Source organism: Myotis yumanensis, unplaced genomic scaffold (genome assembly GCF_028538775.1).
Source record: "Myotis yumanensis isolate MYYU_CA2020_CCGP unplaced genomic scaffold, mMyoYum1.0.hap1 SCAF_9, whole genome shotgun sequence".
Taxonomy (NCBI): Eukaryota; Metazoa; Chordata; class Mammalia; order Chiroptera; family Vespertilionidae; genus Myotis; species Myotis yumanensis.
Genome location: NW_027223760.1, coordinates 31,296,491 through 31,312,651, shown reverse-complemented (window position 1 = coordinate 31,312,651; position 16,161 = coordinate 31,296,491). Strand labels below are relative to the sequence as shown.

At 41.6% G+C, this 16,161-nt stretch overlaps 1 protein-coding gene across 6 annotated transcripts in view; it reads right to left on the bottom strand.

The window, feature by feature from the left end:
• UBN2 (ubinuclein 2) overlaps positions 1-15,385 on the bottom strand; it is a 105,949-nt gene extending 90,564 nt beyond the window's left edge. For 4 of the 6 annotated variants that reach the window (XR_011472653.1, XR_011472654.1, XM_070424001.1 and 1 more), the window contains exons 1-2: positions 14,652-15,384; positions 8,618-8,710 (exon numbers count right to left, since the gene is read on the bottom strand). Coding sequence is in view for 4 of the 6 variants with exons in the window: in XM_070424001.1 (XP_070280102.1) it covers positions 8,618-8,710; positions 14,652-15,128 (570 nt within the window). In the remaining 2 variants the exon portion in view is untranslated. Of the gene's footprint in view, positions 1-8,617; positions 8,711-14,651 lie in introns of all 6 variants that reach the window. The other 2 variants (XM_070424005.1, XM_070424003.1) reach the window with 2 other exon arrangements.
• Positions 15,386-16,161: the final 776 nt, after the last annotated feature.

Genomic DNA, 16,161 nt, shown 5'->3' with positions numbered 1-16,161 from the left:
TTTTTGCTACATCTAAAATGAAGGAACCCCTTTAAGATTATTCCCCTAGGGTATTAGCTGACTATGACTCAGAAGAAAATTACTTACTGAGTCATTAGTACCTGCTTAACTTGATATTCAGTGTTTCAAGCCAATGCAGTCTGATCACACTGTAACACTAAGCTGGAAAACATAGAAATAAACAAGATATTCTTGGTACAGGACACCTTATTGCCTCCAGGAAATAAGAAATCTAATTAATAACCAACATCCATTTATCACCTATGGAAGACAGATCAAGCATGACACTAATTGCTAAGATTCCAGTCTTACAATTGAGAAGAAAATATCCCCTGGTCAGAAGGCTTCCCTATTTGTCCCAGTCCTGTCACAACCTAATCTTTCTCCACCTCTGCTGATTTTCTTAACCTACCAACAAGAAATAGTAGAGATTTAAATCAATGGAAAGAGAGCTAAGAGCCGATTTCACAGCCCAGAAATAGTAACACCCAGATTTCTATAATCACCACTTATGGATACAGGGCCTTCCCCCCAGATACCCTAAAACTGCTGATTCTCAATTGCTCCTAAGGGATTTAAGGAAGTTGAAGAGAGTTATTCAGTTCAAAGAGGCCAAGGAATTAAAAGAGCAAGTCATGACAAGTGGTTACAATCAATAACTGCAATAAAGAAACTGTTATTTGAGTTGAGAATTCTGTCTTGTCCTTTTTAATATCCCCTTTTAAGTTTGTTTTAAAATGTTATTATATTTTTATTGTATATGTAATATCATACTGTTGTTGGTCTATAGAAACTAACACTGTTACTTGTGCTTTGTAAATAGAATTTATTTTGCTGGTGTGGTAAGAAGTTTGCCCAAACTGCTTTACCTGAAGCCCTTCCAAGTTGATCCTTAGTGAGCAGACACAACATAAGGTCAAAACAAACAGGAAAACCAGTCAAGGAAATTCCCAAAAAAGTTGTAACCCCTTAGCAAATGTGAATGATCAACTAATAATGTGAGTAAATGATGGAATTCTTAAAACTCCCAGAAAGAGTGCATAAGCGCTTTATAACACCCACTTGTGTCAGTCCCATATTTGTGGACATTAAAAAAAAATCCATAATTATTATGGACTTTTATTATTATAAAAATTTATAATTATTTTAAGTTTAAAATTTATATCCTTTCCACTCAGTTGAGTGGTACTTATTATAAAGAAGTCACTCATTGGAAATTATATAGTTATTTTAAGATATTACCATTCTTTAAAACCTCTCTGACCTGGCTGGTGTGGTTCAGTGGTTGATGTCAACCTATAAACTAGGTCACAGTTTGATTCCCAGTCAGGGCACATGCCCAGATTGCAGGCTCAATCCCCAGTAGGGAGCGTACAGGAGACAGCTGATCAATGAGTCTTTCTTATCATTCATATCTCTCTCTCTCCCCTTTCCTCTCTGAAATAAATAAAAATATACTAAAAATATATTTTAAAAAAACAAACAACAACAAAAACCTCTCTGGACAAAGTCTGTTGTTTTTTTTAAAAATATTTTTTTATTGACTTCAGAGAGGAAGGGAGAGGGAGAGATAGAAACATCAATGATGAGAGAGAATCACTGATCAGCTGCCTCCTGCACATCCCCTACTGGGGATTGAGCCCACAACCTGGGCATGTGCCCTTCACCGGAACTGAACCCGGGACACTTCAGTCTGTAGGCTGACATTCTATTCACTGAGCCAAACCAGCTAGGGCTGGACAGTCAGTTTTAAAAGACAAAAGACACACACACACACTTGAGACTTTTTAAGAATATACTAGTGACCCTGTGCACGGATTTGTGCACATTGAAAGGAAATTAATTAGAAGGTGGCTGGCGGGGTGGGACTGGGCGAGACGGGCTGGACATGGCCTGGAGCCAACTTCCCGAGGTCCCTCCCAGGCTGGCCACACCTATGGCTCAAAAGGCATCTGTGGAGTGAGCGGGGTCCCTCAGCCTGACCTGTGGGGACCGGGCTCAAACCAGCTGACATCACACAAGGGGTCCTGGAGTGCAAAAGGGCACTCTGCAAAGTTGCTGTCATACAGGGTGTGGAACACAAATGCAAGTGTGCAGTAAACCAGATTCGGGGCCGACAGTGCCCCAGCAACAACATAACCCATTGCCGAAGATGGAAGCACGCGGCCCTGCGAAGAATCGGGCTCCCTCCTCTTTGGTTTTGGGGTGCATCACTGCATTGAGCATCTGACCCCTGGTGGTCAGTGCACATCACAGCAACCAGTTGGATGGAGGGAGGGACACTTAGCATATTAGCCTTTTATATAGAGAGAAATTTTGTTTTTTAGTAAAAACAATATTACTTCCATTTGATCAACTTCTATTTATAAGATTATTCGGAAATTACTCTCATACCATTAAATATCTTATCTTTCCTTTAAAATAAATATGAAGCTACTAGACTCTGAGAGTCCAAAATCACATAGAATTAAACATCAAAGGTGGTATTCAAAGTCTACGCAGTATAGTAAGTAGATTTTAAAGTCATAATGTGATTTCATAAATACTAATAAATGCCTGGCAGAATACTTATCTTCCTATTCAGAGAGTCATTCAGATTCAAATAGTCTTAACTCAAGCCCTGCTAGGCACCAAGTACTGTGCTACACACTTTCATTTAGATAGCTGAATTTATATCCAATTCTAGGATAGCATGACCTTTCAAGATGGCTGGGTAACAGAGTGAGAAAAAAAAAACCACAAAAAGAAATCTTCCAACCAGCTGCCCTAGAAGGCTTAGAAACAAATCTACACCCATCAAACTCAACCTCATTCCCTGTTCAAGAATATACATGGCCCCAGAAGAAGCAAACTCAACCTAGAAACTATCTAAAAACTGAATTGGAAACTAGGCTATTTAGCCTAAATATTTGGAGCCTTAAAACTGAGAATAAGACCTGGCCAGTGTGGCTCAGTGGTTGAGCATCGACTCATGAATCAGGAGTCAAAGGTTCACTCTCATCAGTGACGTTTCTATCTCTTTCCCTCTTCCTTCCTCTCTCTGAAATCAATAAAAATAAACATAAAACAAAACTATATATAAAAAGCCAACAACAAACAAAACAAAAAACTGTCAACAAGGAAGGCAGGGGGCCTATTTAAACTGTATCCTGCTTCCCTCCTACAGTAACCAATACAAATTTGGAGCCCATCGAGATGGCAAAAGTTGGACCTAGTTATTTAATAAGATTTATGTACAACAATCAATTTAGTAATCACTAGGTCATAATACCCCTTCCCCCCAATCCCCAAAAATTTAGCAATCGATGCTGACTATGCACTGCCACATCACCTAAAGAGCAACACAACAGGAAATAGGACATAGGCAATATAGGTCAGAACAGGAAAAGAAAACCACAAACTATTCAATACTGGGTGCTCCTCTAACAAGTTTCTACTCCCTGTAATTTCTGTTATCACTGCTTTTCAACTACTGTCTCAATCCTTCTACCCCAAGCAACTGCCACAAGAGAAAGGACACATCCTATCTAGGTTATCCTTCCCTTCTCCCTTAAGTGGTAGCCTACTCCACTTCATGCAATTCCTCTCCAGCACAAGCAACAGCTACACATGTGAAATACCACAAAAAGCCCATAAACTTGACACTCGGGTCTTCCTCCAACCACAGCATTCACTAACATCACCAGTTATCTTTGCCCAAATCTGGAAACTCCCAATTGAATTTAACTTGCTCAGTTCTCTGAAACTTCTTACAAACACACTCTCCTCCACAATGGAAATGGCATATCCTCCCACATATACCACCAACCACTCTGCTCACAGAGGAAAAAAGGCAAAATGTAAAAGTAGATGGACTGGTGAGTTAAATATATTAGGAAAAAAATAGTAAAGCAAGTTCACCAACATCTCAAACCAGGCTTTGAGAAATGACCCACAGTTGAATTGTGTTTGGCCCAGTAGGTGTTCTAATTAGAAACCAACATTTAAGAGAAAGAGAGGTTCTTTCAACATTAAAGTTAAAAACATAAATAAAAATAGCCCAGCCGGCATCGCTCAGTGGTTGAGCATCGACCTATGAACCATGGTTCATAGGGCATATGCCTGGTTTGCAGGCTAGATCCCCATTGTGGAGCATGCAGAGACAACCGATCAATGCTCTCTCATCATTGATGTTTCTATCTCTCTCTTCCTCTCCCTTCCTCTCTAAAATCAATATTTTAAAAATAAAGTAAATAAATAAATAAGAAATGTTAAAGAGATTATCTTGGGGTGGTGAATACACGATACAATATACAGATGTATTAAAGAATTGTACACCTGGAACATATAGAATTTTATTAACAAATGTCACCCCAATAAATTCAGTAAAAACATAATAAATAAATAAACAAACAAATGAGATATAGAGGAACCTAAGCCCAAGTTCCTGCAGAGTAACAAAGGGATGGAGCTGAGTAGCAGCTGGTCCTTAGATGGGGCACGTGCTATCTGCTATTTCTGACAATTGCCCACATTTATTATCCATCTGGCCTACTTCACTGATTGAGCAGCAAAAATCATGGGGACATGAGAATTTGCTACTCCTAAGCTATAGGACACTAAACCAAGTCAATAAAGATTTTTGTTTGCTGTTTAAGAGTGATCTTTTGTGAGCACCTACACTGGACAAGTTATCTTCTCCCAGGTCACTTTTAGTGTGATGATTTTCTTAAAAGGTTCCAAATAATTTGTTGTGGTCTTTCAGAAGACCACAATAGTTAAGAAAAATCAGTTAAAAGTGACTGAAAGGCCATTTGGAATAGAATGCCTGAGCTAAAAGATCAAAATCAGTGGGGTATTCAATTAACAGAGATTAAAATCCCATAGATGCTTATGTTAAAAAGCATTTATGACATATACAGAATAAAAGAGTAGTTCTTCACAAGAGTGATATGTTTACATGACTAAAAAGTATTTCACAGTTAGAAAGCACTTCCAATACTTCACATACTAATATTCTTTGTTTGTTTGTTTGTTAATCCTCACCCAAGGATATTTTTCCATTAATTTTTAGAGAGAGTGGAAAGGAGAGGTAGAGACAGCGAGAAAACACTGATGTGAGAGAGACACATCAATTGGTTGCTTCCCGCACGTGCCCCAACCAGGGCTGGGTATTGAGCTTGCAACCAAGGTATGTCCTTGACTGGAATCAAACCTGGGACCCTGCAGTCCATAGGCCAACACTCTATCCACTGAGCCAAACCAGCTAGAGCTAATATTCTAATTTTAATCTGATGTTGATAAAACCCTTGTGCTGTAAGGTTGGCTAGGCAGATCTTATTGCCCCTCACAGATACCAAAGTATAAAAAAGACAAGGGCCTTCACTAAGGTCACCCTAGTTAATATGGCATAGATAGGCTCAGAATCCAGTTGTGTTAACTCGTAAGTCCTGTGGCTCCTTCCATTACAATACACTGCCTCTACTGCCTCTCATCTACTACTGTCCTACAAAGGGTAGAAAAGCTATTCAGGGATTACAGAGAAACGTGGTTCAACAGGAGACTGGAAGTATCCATTCAATGACTCTGCACCAAAGTCTACAAAATTCATTCTGATTTCAAGAACAGAACTGGCCCTTCACTCACTTTCAGATCCCCAAAGGAAAGTCATTCATTTCTATGGAACTGCTTGGCACTGCATTTGTATATCATACATAGCTCTTGTCTTACCAGTTATTTTGAAAGATTTTCCAGGAGACGGCAACTGTTATGCTGCATTTTGCATCCAGTGTAAATGCTCAATACTTCATTATTTATACACAAAATTTAATAAATAACTCATCTTTCATTTCAAGAAACAAAGGCTAGAAACAGCCTTCATTAATTTTCAGATATAATGACAAAGACATCTAAATTGTAATATGAAGGAAACAAAAATAAGAAAAGGTAGCTAGGGATAAAAGTTTTGTGTTTATAAACCTTAAAGAATTAAGCCCTCTTTTTTCTCATCAGCTGAAAAAATAATTAGAAAAAGAAAATCTAACTTTAGAGGGTTAACATGATTTTACATATAATATTTAAAAGATTTTTTTAACTTAAAAATATAAAAATACATTTAGACATCTGAATTTGCTACCCCTAAGCACCAATATAATCTTTGTTTTAGCTTAATGATTTTTGTGTTTTTAATCTTCACCCAAGGATATATTTAGTGATTTTAGAGAGAAAGGAGGGAGAAAGAGAAACATCAATTGGTTACCTCCTTTACGTGCCCTTTTAGGTTTATGCACATAAAGCCTCCATGAGGCATGGCATTTTATTTATTTATTTTTTGTTAATCCTCACCATTTAAAAAAATTTTTTTATTGCTTTCAGAAAAGAAGGGGCAGGGAGAGATAGAGAAACATCAATGATGAATCATTGATTTGTTGTGAGGAAAGGCATTTTAAATCTTTACTTAGAATGAAAATCAGCTCTAGCAAGTTTGGCTCAATGGCTAGAGTGTCAGCCTGCAGACTGAAGGGTCCCAGGTTCGATTCCGGTCAAGGGCACATGCCTAGGCTGCGGGCTCGATCCCCAGTAGGGAGCCTGCAGGAGGCAGCCAATCAATGATTCTCTCTTATCATTGACTAGAGGCCCTTTGCACGAAGATTCGTGCAATACGCCTTCTTTCCCCTGGCTGCCAGCACCAGTTTTCCTCTGGCACCCGGGACCCAGACCTTCACTCTGGCCACGGCCTTCCATCTTTGCTCTGGACACAGTCTTCACTGCGGCTGGAGCCTTCAGTCTTTGCTCCTTGCTCCGACTGGAGTTTTCAGTCTCCAGCCAGAGCTGCTCCTGTAGCTCCTTCCGCCCCCCACCTTCCCCCTCATAGCTTGATAGCTGCTTCGCCTGCAGACCTCGCCGACAGGCTCCTGGGTTCCAGGGGGCCACCTTGCCTGCGGCCCGGCTTTCCAATCACAATCACGGGCCGCAGGCAAGGCGGCTCCTGGGTCCCGGGGTGCCACCTTGCCTGCGGCCTGGCTTTCCAATCACGATCACGGCCGCAATGTCCTGCCGCCCAGAGCCACACACAGGGTTCCCAGCTGGCGGCGGGGCTTAGGCGGCACAAGGGGGCCCGGATGGCGGCTCATGCTGGCTCACCCTGCCTGCAGTATGCAAATTAGCCACCATCTTTGTTGGCGGTTAATTTGCATATTGCGCTGATTAGCCCATGGGTGGTGTAGCAAAGGTACAGTCAATTACCATATTTGTCTATTATTAGATAGGATGTTTCTCTCTCTCTCTCCCTCTCACTTCCTCTGGGGGTAGGAAATGAAAATCAGAGAGTAAGTAGGTAAAATAAAAATCTAGAAAAGAAATATAGCCCCTTAATTTGGATTAGAACAAGAGCAACATTTTATCCCTGCACAATGACAATGCCTGGATATACACCAGTCAGTGGAAACTTAATTTTACACATCAACTAATTTCAGAACACTTATTTTTCTCTGTCAAGTACTATCCAAAGACTCCCCAGCAAGACTTAATACCATGCTACTAATAATTTACTATAGCACCATTTACAAGAGCAGGTTTTTGGAAAACTAAATCATTTGGGGATTGGTTACATAAACTGTGGTATGTCCATACAATGGAATACCATGCAACCTTTAAAAAAAGAGAGAAAAACCTCTCTTTGTATGTTGTATTTGTTTGTTTGATTAAATATGTTTTCATTGAGTTTTTGAGAGAGAGAGGAAGGGAGAGGGAGAGAGAGATAGGAAACTTTGATGAGAGAGAGAAACATCAACATCGAATGGCTGCCTCCTGCACATCCCCTATGGGATATTAGGCATGTGCCCTGACGGGGAATCAAACCAGGACCTCCTGTTACATGGGTTGACCACTGAGTCACACTGGCCAGATTTATATTTGTTTTTAATCCTTGATTTTAAGAAAACTTATGGTTTTAATGTTGCTTAGCTTCAGTTTGAAGTGCAACTTTCACTAATAACTGCAAAAAAAAGAAAAGCTTTGCTACAAAAAGGAAACAATCTATTGTGGCACAGAATATTAGAAGTACATAAACTTTTAAGGTAAACAACACTTTCAAAAAAATGTCATGCTGCTTCTAATTCTGATCACAGAGGCCTAGAAGTACACACATTTATTCTCTTAACCCCTGAAGAGGCAGGAAGGGTTGAGAACTACTACACCAAGGACATTAAAGTAGCATTCTCAATGGCAGTGGAAAGGGCAAAGGATTCAAGCTAGACAGATCTTGATATGCAGCCTAGTTCTTGCCACCAGGTGACCTTAGATCAGTTCCTTAACCTTGAGCTCAGAGCCTCAGTTTCTCCATCTATAAAATGTGGTTAATACCACTTACCTTGTAGTTTTGTTATAAGGATTGGAATTAATATATGTTAAGCAAACTGCCTGACTCTAGAAGGAATAAAATAATGATGGCTATTCTTATAGCCATCACAAGCCCATTAGAATGTTTATTTGACTATCTATAACCATTTATTTCGATTCAATTTATGAGAACAAGATAAGGTGGCCAATGGATATTATATGCTCTCTCAACTTATCACAAAAAGAAAATAGGCCAATAGGATAAAATTACCTAGGTGAAACACTTTATTATACTCACATATTTCATTTCAAACTCCTTAGCCAACATTTCCACTTCTTGCCTCTCTTTATGCTCATCATTAAATGGGTCTTCTGTGTGAATGGGCTTCTTCTGATTCAATGTGAGTGGGAAAAGAAATAGAAGTATTAGTATTAATTCAATCAGAGTTGAATATATCCTTAAATTTAATAATGAGAATCATTTTTTCCAAATATTAACAAATAATAATTTAAAAGCATTTAAAAATAACTAGAAAGAAATGTTGGTTTGTAATAAAAAATATTTACAGTTTTTAACTGATTTTTATACATTGTAAATTTTTTTTGGTGGATAAGAACTTAACAATGCAAACTGTCGCTTCTGTAAAATGATTGTATGGTCACCCCATTTAAAAGAAGGCAAAAGAACTCTAAGAAAATTAGGTAAAAATAAAAACCCCACTTATAACTATAGTTTGAGATCGTCCCAACAAAGATTAACTGCTTTGGTCAGGAAATGCTTCTAAAGGAATCTCTAGGTTATTAATTTAGAGTCAGCATTTAATCATCAGCCCTGTGTTATCACTAGGTTATCTATAGCTGCTTTGGCTTTCTGCTGAGGCCTAGCATCAACCTCTACATCGCCTACATCCTGTCAACAGATATCCAATCAGGGAATACATTTCACTTTTAAACAAAGCTAAAAAAGTGAAATAACTGCAAATAGAAAACATTACAGTTTACTTCTCGCAGGGGAGAGTGAAAGTTTATTATAATATTTATTAAACACACACAGCTAGGATCCCACATTTTCCATTTTTACCAAAACAAAGTATAAATAAACAAAACAAACTAAAAAATAAATCACATCTTTTACTAAAGTTTACTATTTTAACAGAAACATTTCATACATATGGCTTTTCAATATACAAAAAAGCCAAAACAAAGAGCTACAAAACAATTGACTAGAAAGTTAATTTTTTTTAAAAAAAGGGAGGCTACATGTTTTTATTGAAGTAGCATCTTAAGTAATTAATAATGAAAGTACTTGAAAATTTGAAATACTGGATACAGATTTGGTTAACCCTGAAGGGCAAGCGAAAAAATGCACAAAGGACAAATATCTGCACATTGTGAAATTGAGACACTTCATTCTGGATACAAAGGCTGAGATATAATCAGTCTAAAAAATATGACAAAAAAAATGGACAAGATGAATCCAAAACAATTCATCATACTTAGGACATTTAGAATAAAGGGATAATCATTAAAGTTTAAAGGAAATAATTTTAGAATCAATTTTTTAAATTATTATAATAACTAATAAACTACAGCATCCTTTATCCCAATAAGAGTTACCAATGGAAAATATAAACATGGTCCGAAAGGAAATATCCTAGCCAGAATAGACTAATAATAAAATAAGAAATACTAGGCATGTTCAGGATACGACCTTATGTTGAGACTAAAGTTAAGGACATTAAGGACAGTGAGCAACCACCATGCCTTGCCATTATAAACTGTTCATGTCACTGTGAAGTCCGAATATTAGGTCTTACTACTGGTCTGACTAGTTTTACATGTGCAAACAAATACTTTTTTTTTTTTTTAATAAGAACACCTTATATGACATTCTAAAATATCTTATGTAGACTTTATATAGGCATCAAAAGTAAATCTCATATTTACTCGACAATCTACAAATATAACTTTACAAAACTTAATCACTTTTCTTTCACAGTTAAGAAATAACTCCCTACCTATAATCAAGGCTCTAAGTAAGTTGTATGATTTTTCAGGTGAAAAAGATCTGAAAATTAGTAAATATCGAAATCACCAACTGCTACCAGGCAAAATTGAGACAGTAATTTTGCTCTTTGACCTTAACTCAAAACCATTTTCAGGAGATCTTTCATATATGTTAACCAAAATATGCAATATAAAAAGCAGTGGGCCCTGGCCTGTGTGGTCAGCAAACTGCGGCTCGCGAGCCACATGTGGCTCTTTGGCCCCTTGAGTGTGGCTCTTCCTAAGCCTTAGGAGTACCCTAATTAAGTTAATAACAATGTACCTACCCATATAGTTTAAGTTTAAAAAATTTGGCTCTCAAAAGAAATTTCAATCATCGTACTGGTGATATTTGGCTCTGCTGACTAATGAGTTTGCCAACCACTGGGCTAGCTTGATTGAGCACCGTCCCATGCACAGAGAGGTCACCAATTCAATTTCTGGTCAGGGCACATGCCAAGTTTCAGGTTTGATCCCCAGTAAGGAGTATGCAGGAGGCAGCCAATCGATGTTTCTCTCTATCATTAATGTTTCTCTCTCACTGACTTCCTCTAGCTCTAAAATCAATTGAAAAAAATTTCTAAATTAAAAAAAAAAACATTTTTTTCAAAAGGCAATGGAATACTATAGAATTCTATAACTGTATAATTATGTTAACATGATTATCTTTATTTTCCTTTTATAGTAAACTAGAGGCCTGGTGCATGAAATTCGTGCGGGGGGGGGGGCGGGGGGTGCTCAGCCCAGCCTGCACCCTCTCCAATCTGGGACCCCTTGGGGGATGTCTGACTGCAGGGATCGGGTCTAAAATGGCAGTCGGACATCCCTCTTGCAATCCGGGACCACTGGCTTCTAACTGCTCCCCTGCTGGCCTGATCGCCCCTAACTGCTCTCCCCTGCCAGCCTTATAGCCCCTAACCACCTCTGCCTCAGCCCCCGCCCCCATGACTCTGTCCGGAAGGATGTCTGGATGGATGTCCAGAAGATGTCTGGTCTAATTAGCATATTACCCTCTTATTAGTATAGAAAATGTTCAATGAATCTTTCTGGATATACAAAAAGCCAAAACAAGCCCGGCCGGTGTGGCTCAATGGCTGAGCATAGACCTACGAACCAGAAGGTCACATGCCAGGGTTGCAGGCTTGATTGTGAGCTTAATCCCCAGAGGGGGGAGTGTAGGAGGTAGCCAATCCATTATTCTCTCTCATCACTGGTATTTCTATTCCTCTCTCCCTCTCAAGAATCAATAAAATTTTTTTTTTTAAAAAAAGCCAAAACAAATTTATGTTCGGTTTTTCTGGTTTACTAGGAGTCAAAAAATTGCTTCTTTTGTAGCAATTACTGCCAGAATGTACTCCTAAATTGTACTATTTCCCTTTAGCCAGAAATGGTGAACAAATTAATCTTTCAGGAGAGAGATGATTGCAATGCCTCAGTCATCATCCTGAACCACTTAATGAGGACTCAATACTCTACAGAAGTAACAAAGGTTAAGGGGTTTAGCTAACCTGTGTCCTGACAACCTGAAAGGATATTTTGATTTTCATATTTTGCCAACATTTGCTCATTTAATTTCACTTTTCCTCATTAATAAAAAATATATATAGAGTATAGAAAAAAATTCTATACTGCATTCAGTTAATTAGGGTTTTATTGTTCATTTTGTATTTATGAAGGGGGATGATTTAAGTACACCTCAATATAGATGGTGTTCACAGGTAACACATTTTTTATACCTATACCTATCAACTTAAGGATCTAAAGCTAAAATTTTCTTATTCAATGATAGATGGCTATTTCAAAATTTTAGAATCTTTTTCTTTTAACTTTTATAAGATCTCTCTTCCTCCCCTTTCCACTCTTACTCTGCTATATGGTATGCTGTTCAATTACAATAACTCAAAATTAAAACTATTTAGAAAATATTACAACATCCCTAAAAATAACTGGATTCCCCCTAAAGGGAAGAAAAACCAAATTTGGAAATTATTACTTTCCAGACCAATTATAATGTCCACACTTTGCTTTTTAATGGTCTCTCTTCCTAGGATTTCCTTTCATGGGTCTAGGTGACAACTTTATTTTAGAAAAGTATTTTCTATAATTATGTAATGAATATGCTCATTGGAAGCAAGCATAGGAAAATCTGACAAATCTTTGCTGCAAAGATGCATTAACGTCCTCCTTTGTAAAATGGAGATAATGGTTCCTACCTCATGAAGTTCTGCTGCACAAAACTAGATAAACCATGCACCATACTTACAACTGTGCCTAGCACACTGTAAGAAGTAAATGTTAGATGTATTTTCACTCAAAAAGGATGCTTTTCATCTGCAATATATAACAGATTAAGAAGTAAAACTGCAACCTACTTAAATTAGAAGATGAAATACAATTTATTTGAAAAATACAGCAATCCAATATTTTCAAAAATATTTTGGGGGGAAAAGTGACATAACATTTATAAGTAACAGGGGCACTAAAATGAGCTTAATAGGCAAAATGTTATGAGGAAGTAACCAAAATTACCTCTACCCTTAATTCATTTTGGTTGAAAACATTTAGTAATGATTTGACCAAACAGCATTTGTAAATAATGATCAAAAGATTAGTTGGCCATAAAATAAAGAAAATCTAGTGACACTGTTTAAAATGATTATTTTTTAAACTAAGAAGTCATTCATTTCAACTATAAAGATAGTTGAGGATTGCCCAGCTCGCATGGCTCAGTAGATGAGTGTCGACCAGTGAACCAGGAGGTCACCGTTTGATTCCCACTCAGGGCACATGCCCAGGTTGCTGGCTCGATCCCCAGTGTGCAAGAGGCAGCCGATCAATGATTCTCTCTCATCATTGATGTTTCTATCTCTCTCTCCCTCTCACTTCTCTAAAATCAATAAAAAAAAATATGTTTTTTAAAAAGATAGCTGAGCCCTGACCAGTTTGGCTCAGTGGACAGAGCTTCGGCCTGCGGACTGAAGGGTCCCAGGTTCTATTCCAGTCCAGGGCATGTACCTTGGTTGCAGGCACATCCCCAGTAGGGGGTGTGCAGGAGGCAACTGATCGATGTTTCTCTCTCATTGATGTTTCTAACTCTATATCCCTCTTCCTTCCTCTCTGTAAAAAATCAATAAAATATATATTTTTTAAAAAAATAAAAAAGATAGCTGAGGATAAAAACAAAACAAGTGATTTCTGGAGTCCATTAGACCTGTGCCAAAGCAAAACCTAATAAAGAACATAACTTCTAAACAAGAGGAAACTACTCTCTTATTACTGTTACTCTATCATTTCCCTTTTTAGTTTACTTCTGAAAATCACAAACGCATGACAAAAATTACAATTACCAACAAACCTCTCTTCTATCTCCATTGTTTACCAGTTCCATCAAAGGCACAGCTATACATTATCAATCAAGTTCTTAAAAATTCAAAGCTAACATTCTTTTCATCCTTCTCCAAAAATTACAATGGCCGAGTGCAATACCCTCCAACTCAAACTTATGAACTAATGATATGCTTTCAAATAAGAAAGTGGTAGTTGGTGCCAAAGGAAACAGAAGAGTCACCTTCCCATTCAATTACAATACGAAACCCCGGAGAAAACAAATAGAGAAAGGCTTACCAATACTCACACAGGAGAGAAAAGCAAGTAACCAGGTAACTAACACTTCCCCTCCATTTTTAAAGCGGAATTCTTAGTCTGAAAATGTCTAGATCATTTTTAAATCCCCTTCCATTAAGAAAAACCCTGCACGCTCCCCAGCGCGCCTCAGCGGCCACAGCGCCGAGCACAACAAACAGGGATGAAGACGGGGCTGACACGGGAGGGGGACACGATTTCCCGGCCCGACTGGGAGGAGGGGCGTGTCCCCCAAGGCTCTCGCTTCCTTTCTACCGGAAAGGACAGCTGGAGCTCCACACGGAAAACCCACCCACCCGACTTGCAGGGCCCTCCGAATTTGTGTGGGAAGCAAGAAGAAAGGAGGAAAACCGGCTGTTTCGAAAGGTGCGGAGGAAAACCGGCTCGGAGCGGCTTTCGGCTCACGATGGGGGTCAGTGGAGCCGGGGGTGGGTGGGAGGGGAGCCACGGCTCACCCCGGGAAGCGGAGGAAAACTAGCGCCAACCACTGGTCCACCCGCTCAGCCCCTGCCCCCTCCACCAGCCCTCCCTCCAGGGCGACCCGAGACGCGCAGGGTGGGCGTCAGGAAATGCAAACCGCTGGGGCAGGCGGACGGGTCCCGAGGCTCCCGGGGTCTCGGGGAGGAGGGAGGGAGCTTCTATACCCGTTGTTCTCCGCACAGGAGCAGCTCCGGGTAACTGAACTCCACGCAGCTCTCGTCGGTCGGATCCTTGAGCACCAGCTCCAGGCGCACCGTCTCCCTCGGCGGCCTCGGCGGCGGCTCCGACCGGGAAGCCGCCTCCCGCGGCGGGGGCGGCGGCAAGGGAAGCTGCGGGAGCGGCGGCGGCGGCGGCTCGGGCCGCGGGGGCTCGCGCTGCAGCGCCATGGGCGGCTCGGGGCGGCTGCCCTCGCGCTGGGGAAGCGGCTTCTCCCGCGGCGGGGGCTGCGCGTCCGACCGAGGGGCAGCCTCCCGCGGGACCGGCTGCTCCGCCCGGACCAGCTCGCGGTGCGGCGGCGGCTGCGGCTCCAGCCGGGGGGGCTCGCGAGGGTACTCGGGCTCGCGCTCGGCCCCCGCGTACTCGGCCTCGCGCCGCCTCACCGGTGACAGGCTAATAAACGCTACTCTGCGTGGCTCCGCCATCCCTACTGTTCTGGCCCTCTGCCCTCGCTCGCGCCGGCGCTCCGGTCTCCGCCGAGTTGTTTGCCTGTCCGCCCTTCCTCTTGCTCTCCCTCGTTTTTCTTCCCTCCACCGCCCTCCGCCGTTTCCGCCGACGCCACCGTGAGTGCGGACCGTGCCCCCTTCCCCGCCACTATGTCCTGACGGGCTCCACCGCCATCGCCAGGGTCGCCGCAGCCGCCATGTTGGATCCCCCACATAAATAGAAGCAGGCCGCGAGCGGGCGCATGCGCAGTCGGGAGACGCTCCCGTCCACCTTCGTGGCCGGGGCTCAGTTTTCCTCCCAACAGTCTGGGAGTCCAGACAGGTCAGCGGAAGTGACGTATGTCGAAGCCGGTTTCCTTGGAAACGGAGACGCTGTCTGCGCCCTTTCTAAAAGGGAGGGGGCGGGGGGGCGGTGTTCCCGAGAAGCTTCCTGTTAGCATTCGGAAACCCGAGGCGCTAGCCGAGGGCGAGCGTCTGGATGTGCTGGGGACCGACCTCGTCATGGCGCTGGGTCTCCTCAGGCACGTGCCACCCGCTCGCAGCTCTGGAGTTGGGTTGTCAGGTGGTTATTCCAGGCGGCTTCGGGGAAAGGGTAGAAGGACGCGAGGACCCGCCGAGGTACCTGCCCGCCCAGCGCTCCCGCAGCCCTAGGTTGTCGAGGGAAGAAAGGAAATGGCTAACTCCAGCCGGACTCGCCCGGCGGCTTCCCTCCGCCGAGCGCAACACTGAAGCCCACAGGCCGCCCTTCCCGGGACCGACTGTTTCCTCGCTTGGCCGAGGGGGCAAGGGGGAATGTGTGTGGCAGGGTCGAAAAATGCTCAGAAACGTTGTGTAGTTGGGAAATGGAACAAGCAAGTGGACAGCTCGGGGTCTTTCATAAAGACTAAAGTGTTTATTAATCGCAAAGAGCTTAAGAGGGCTTGGTGGTGTTTTAGGGGGCATACTCCCGAAGTGGGTGCTGAAGGATCCATTTCAGGGCGGGGGAGAATCCTGGATTGGGCACGCCTTGCAG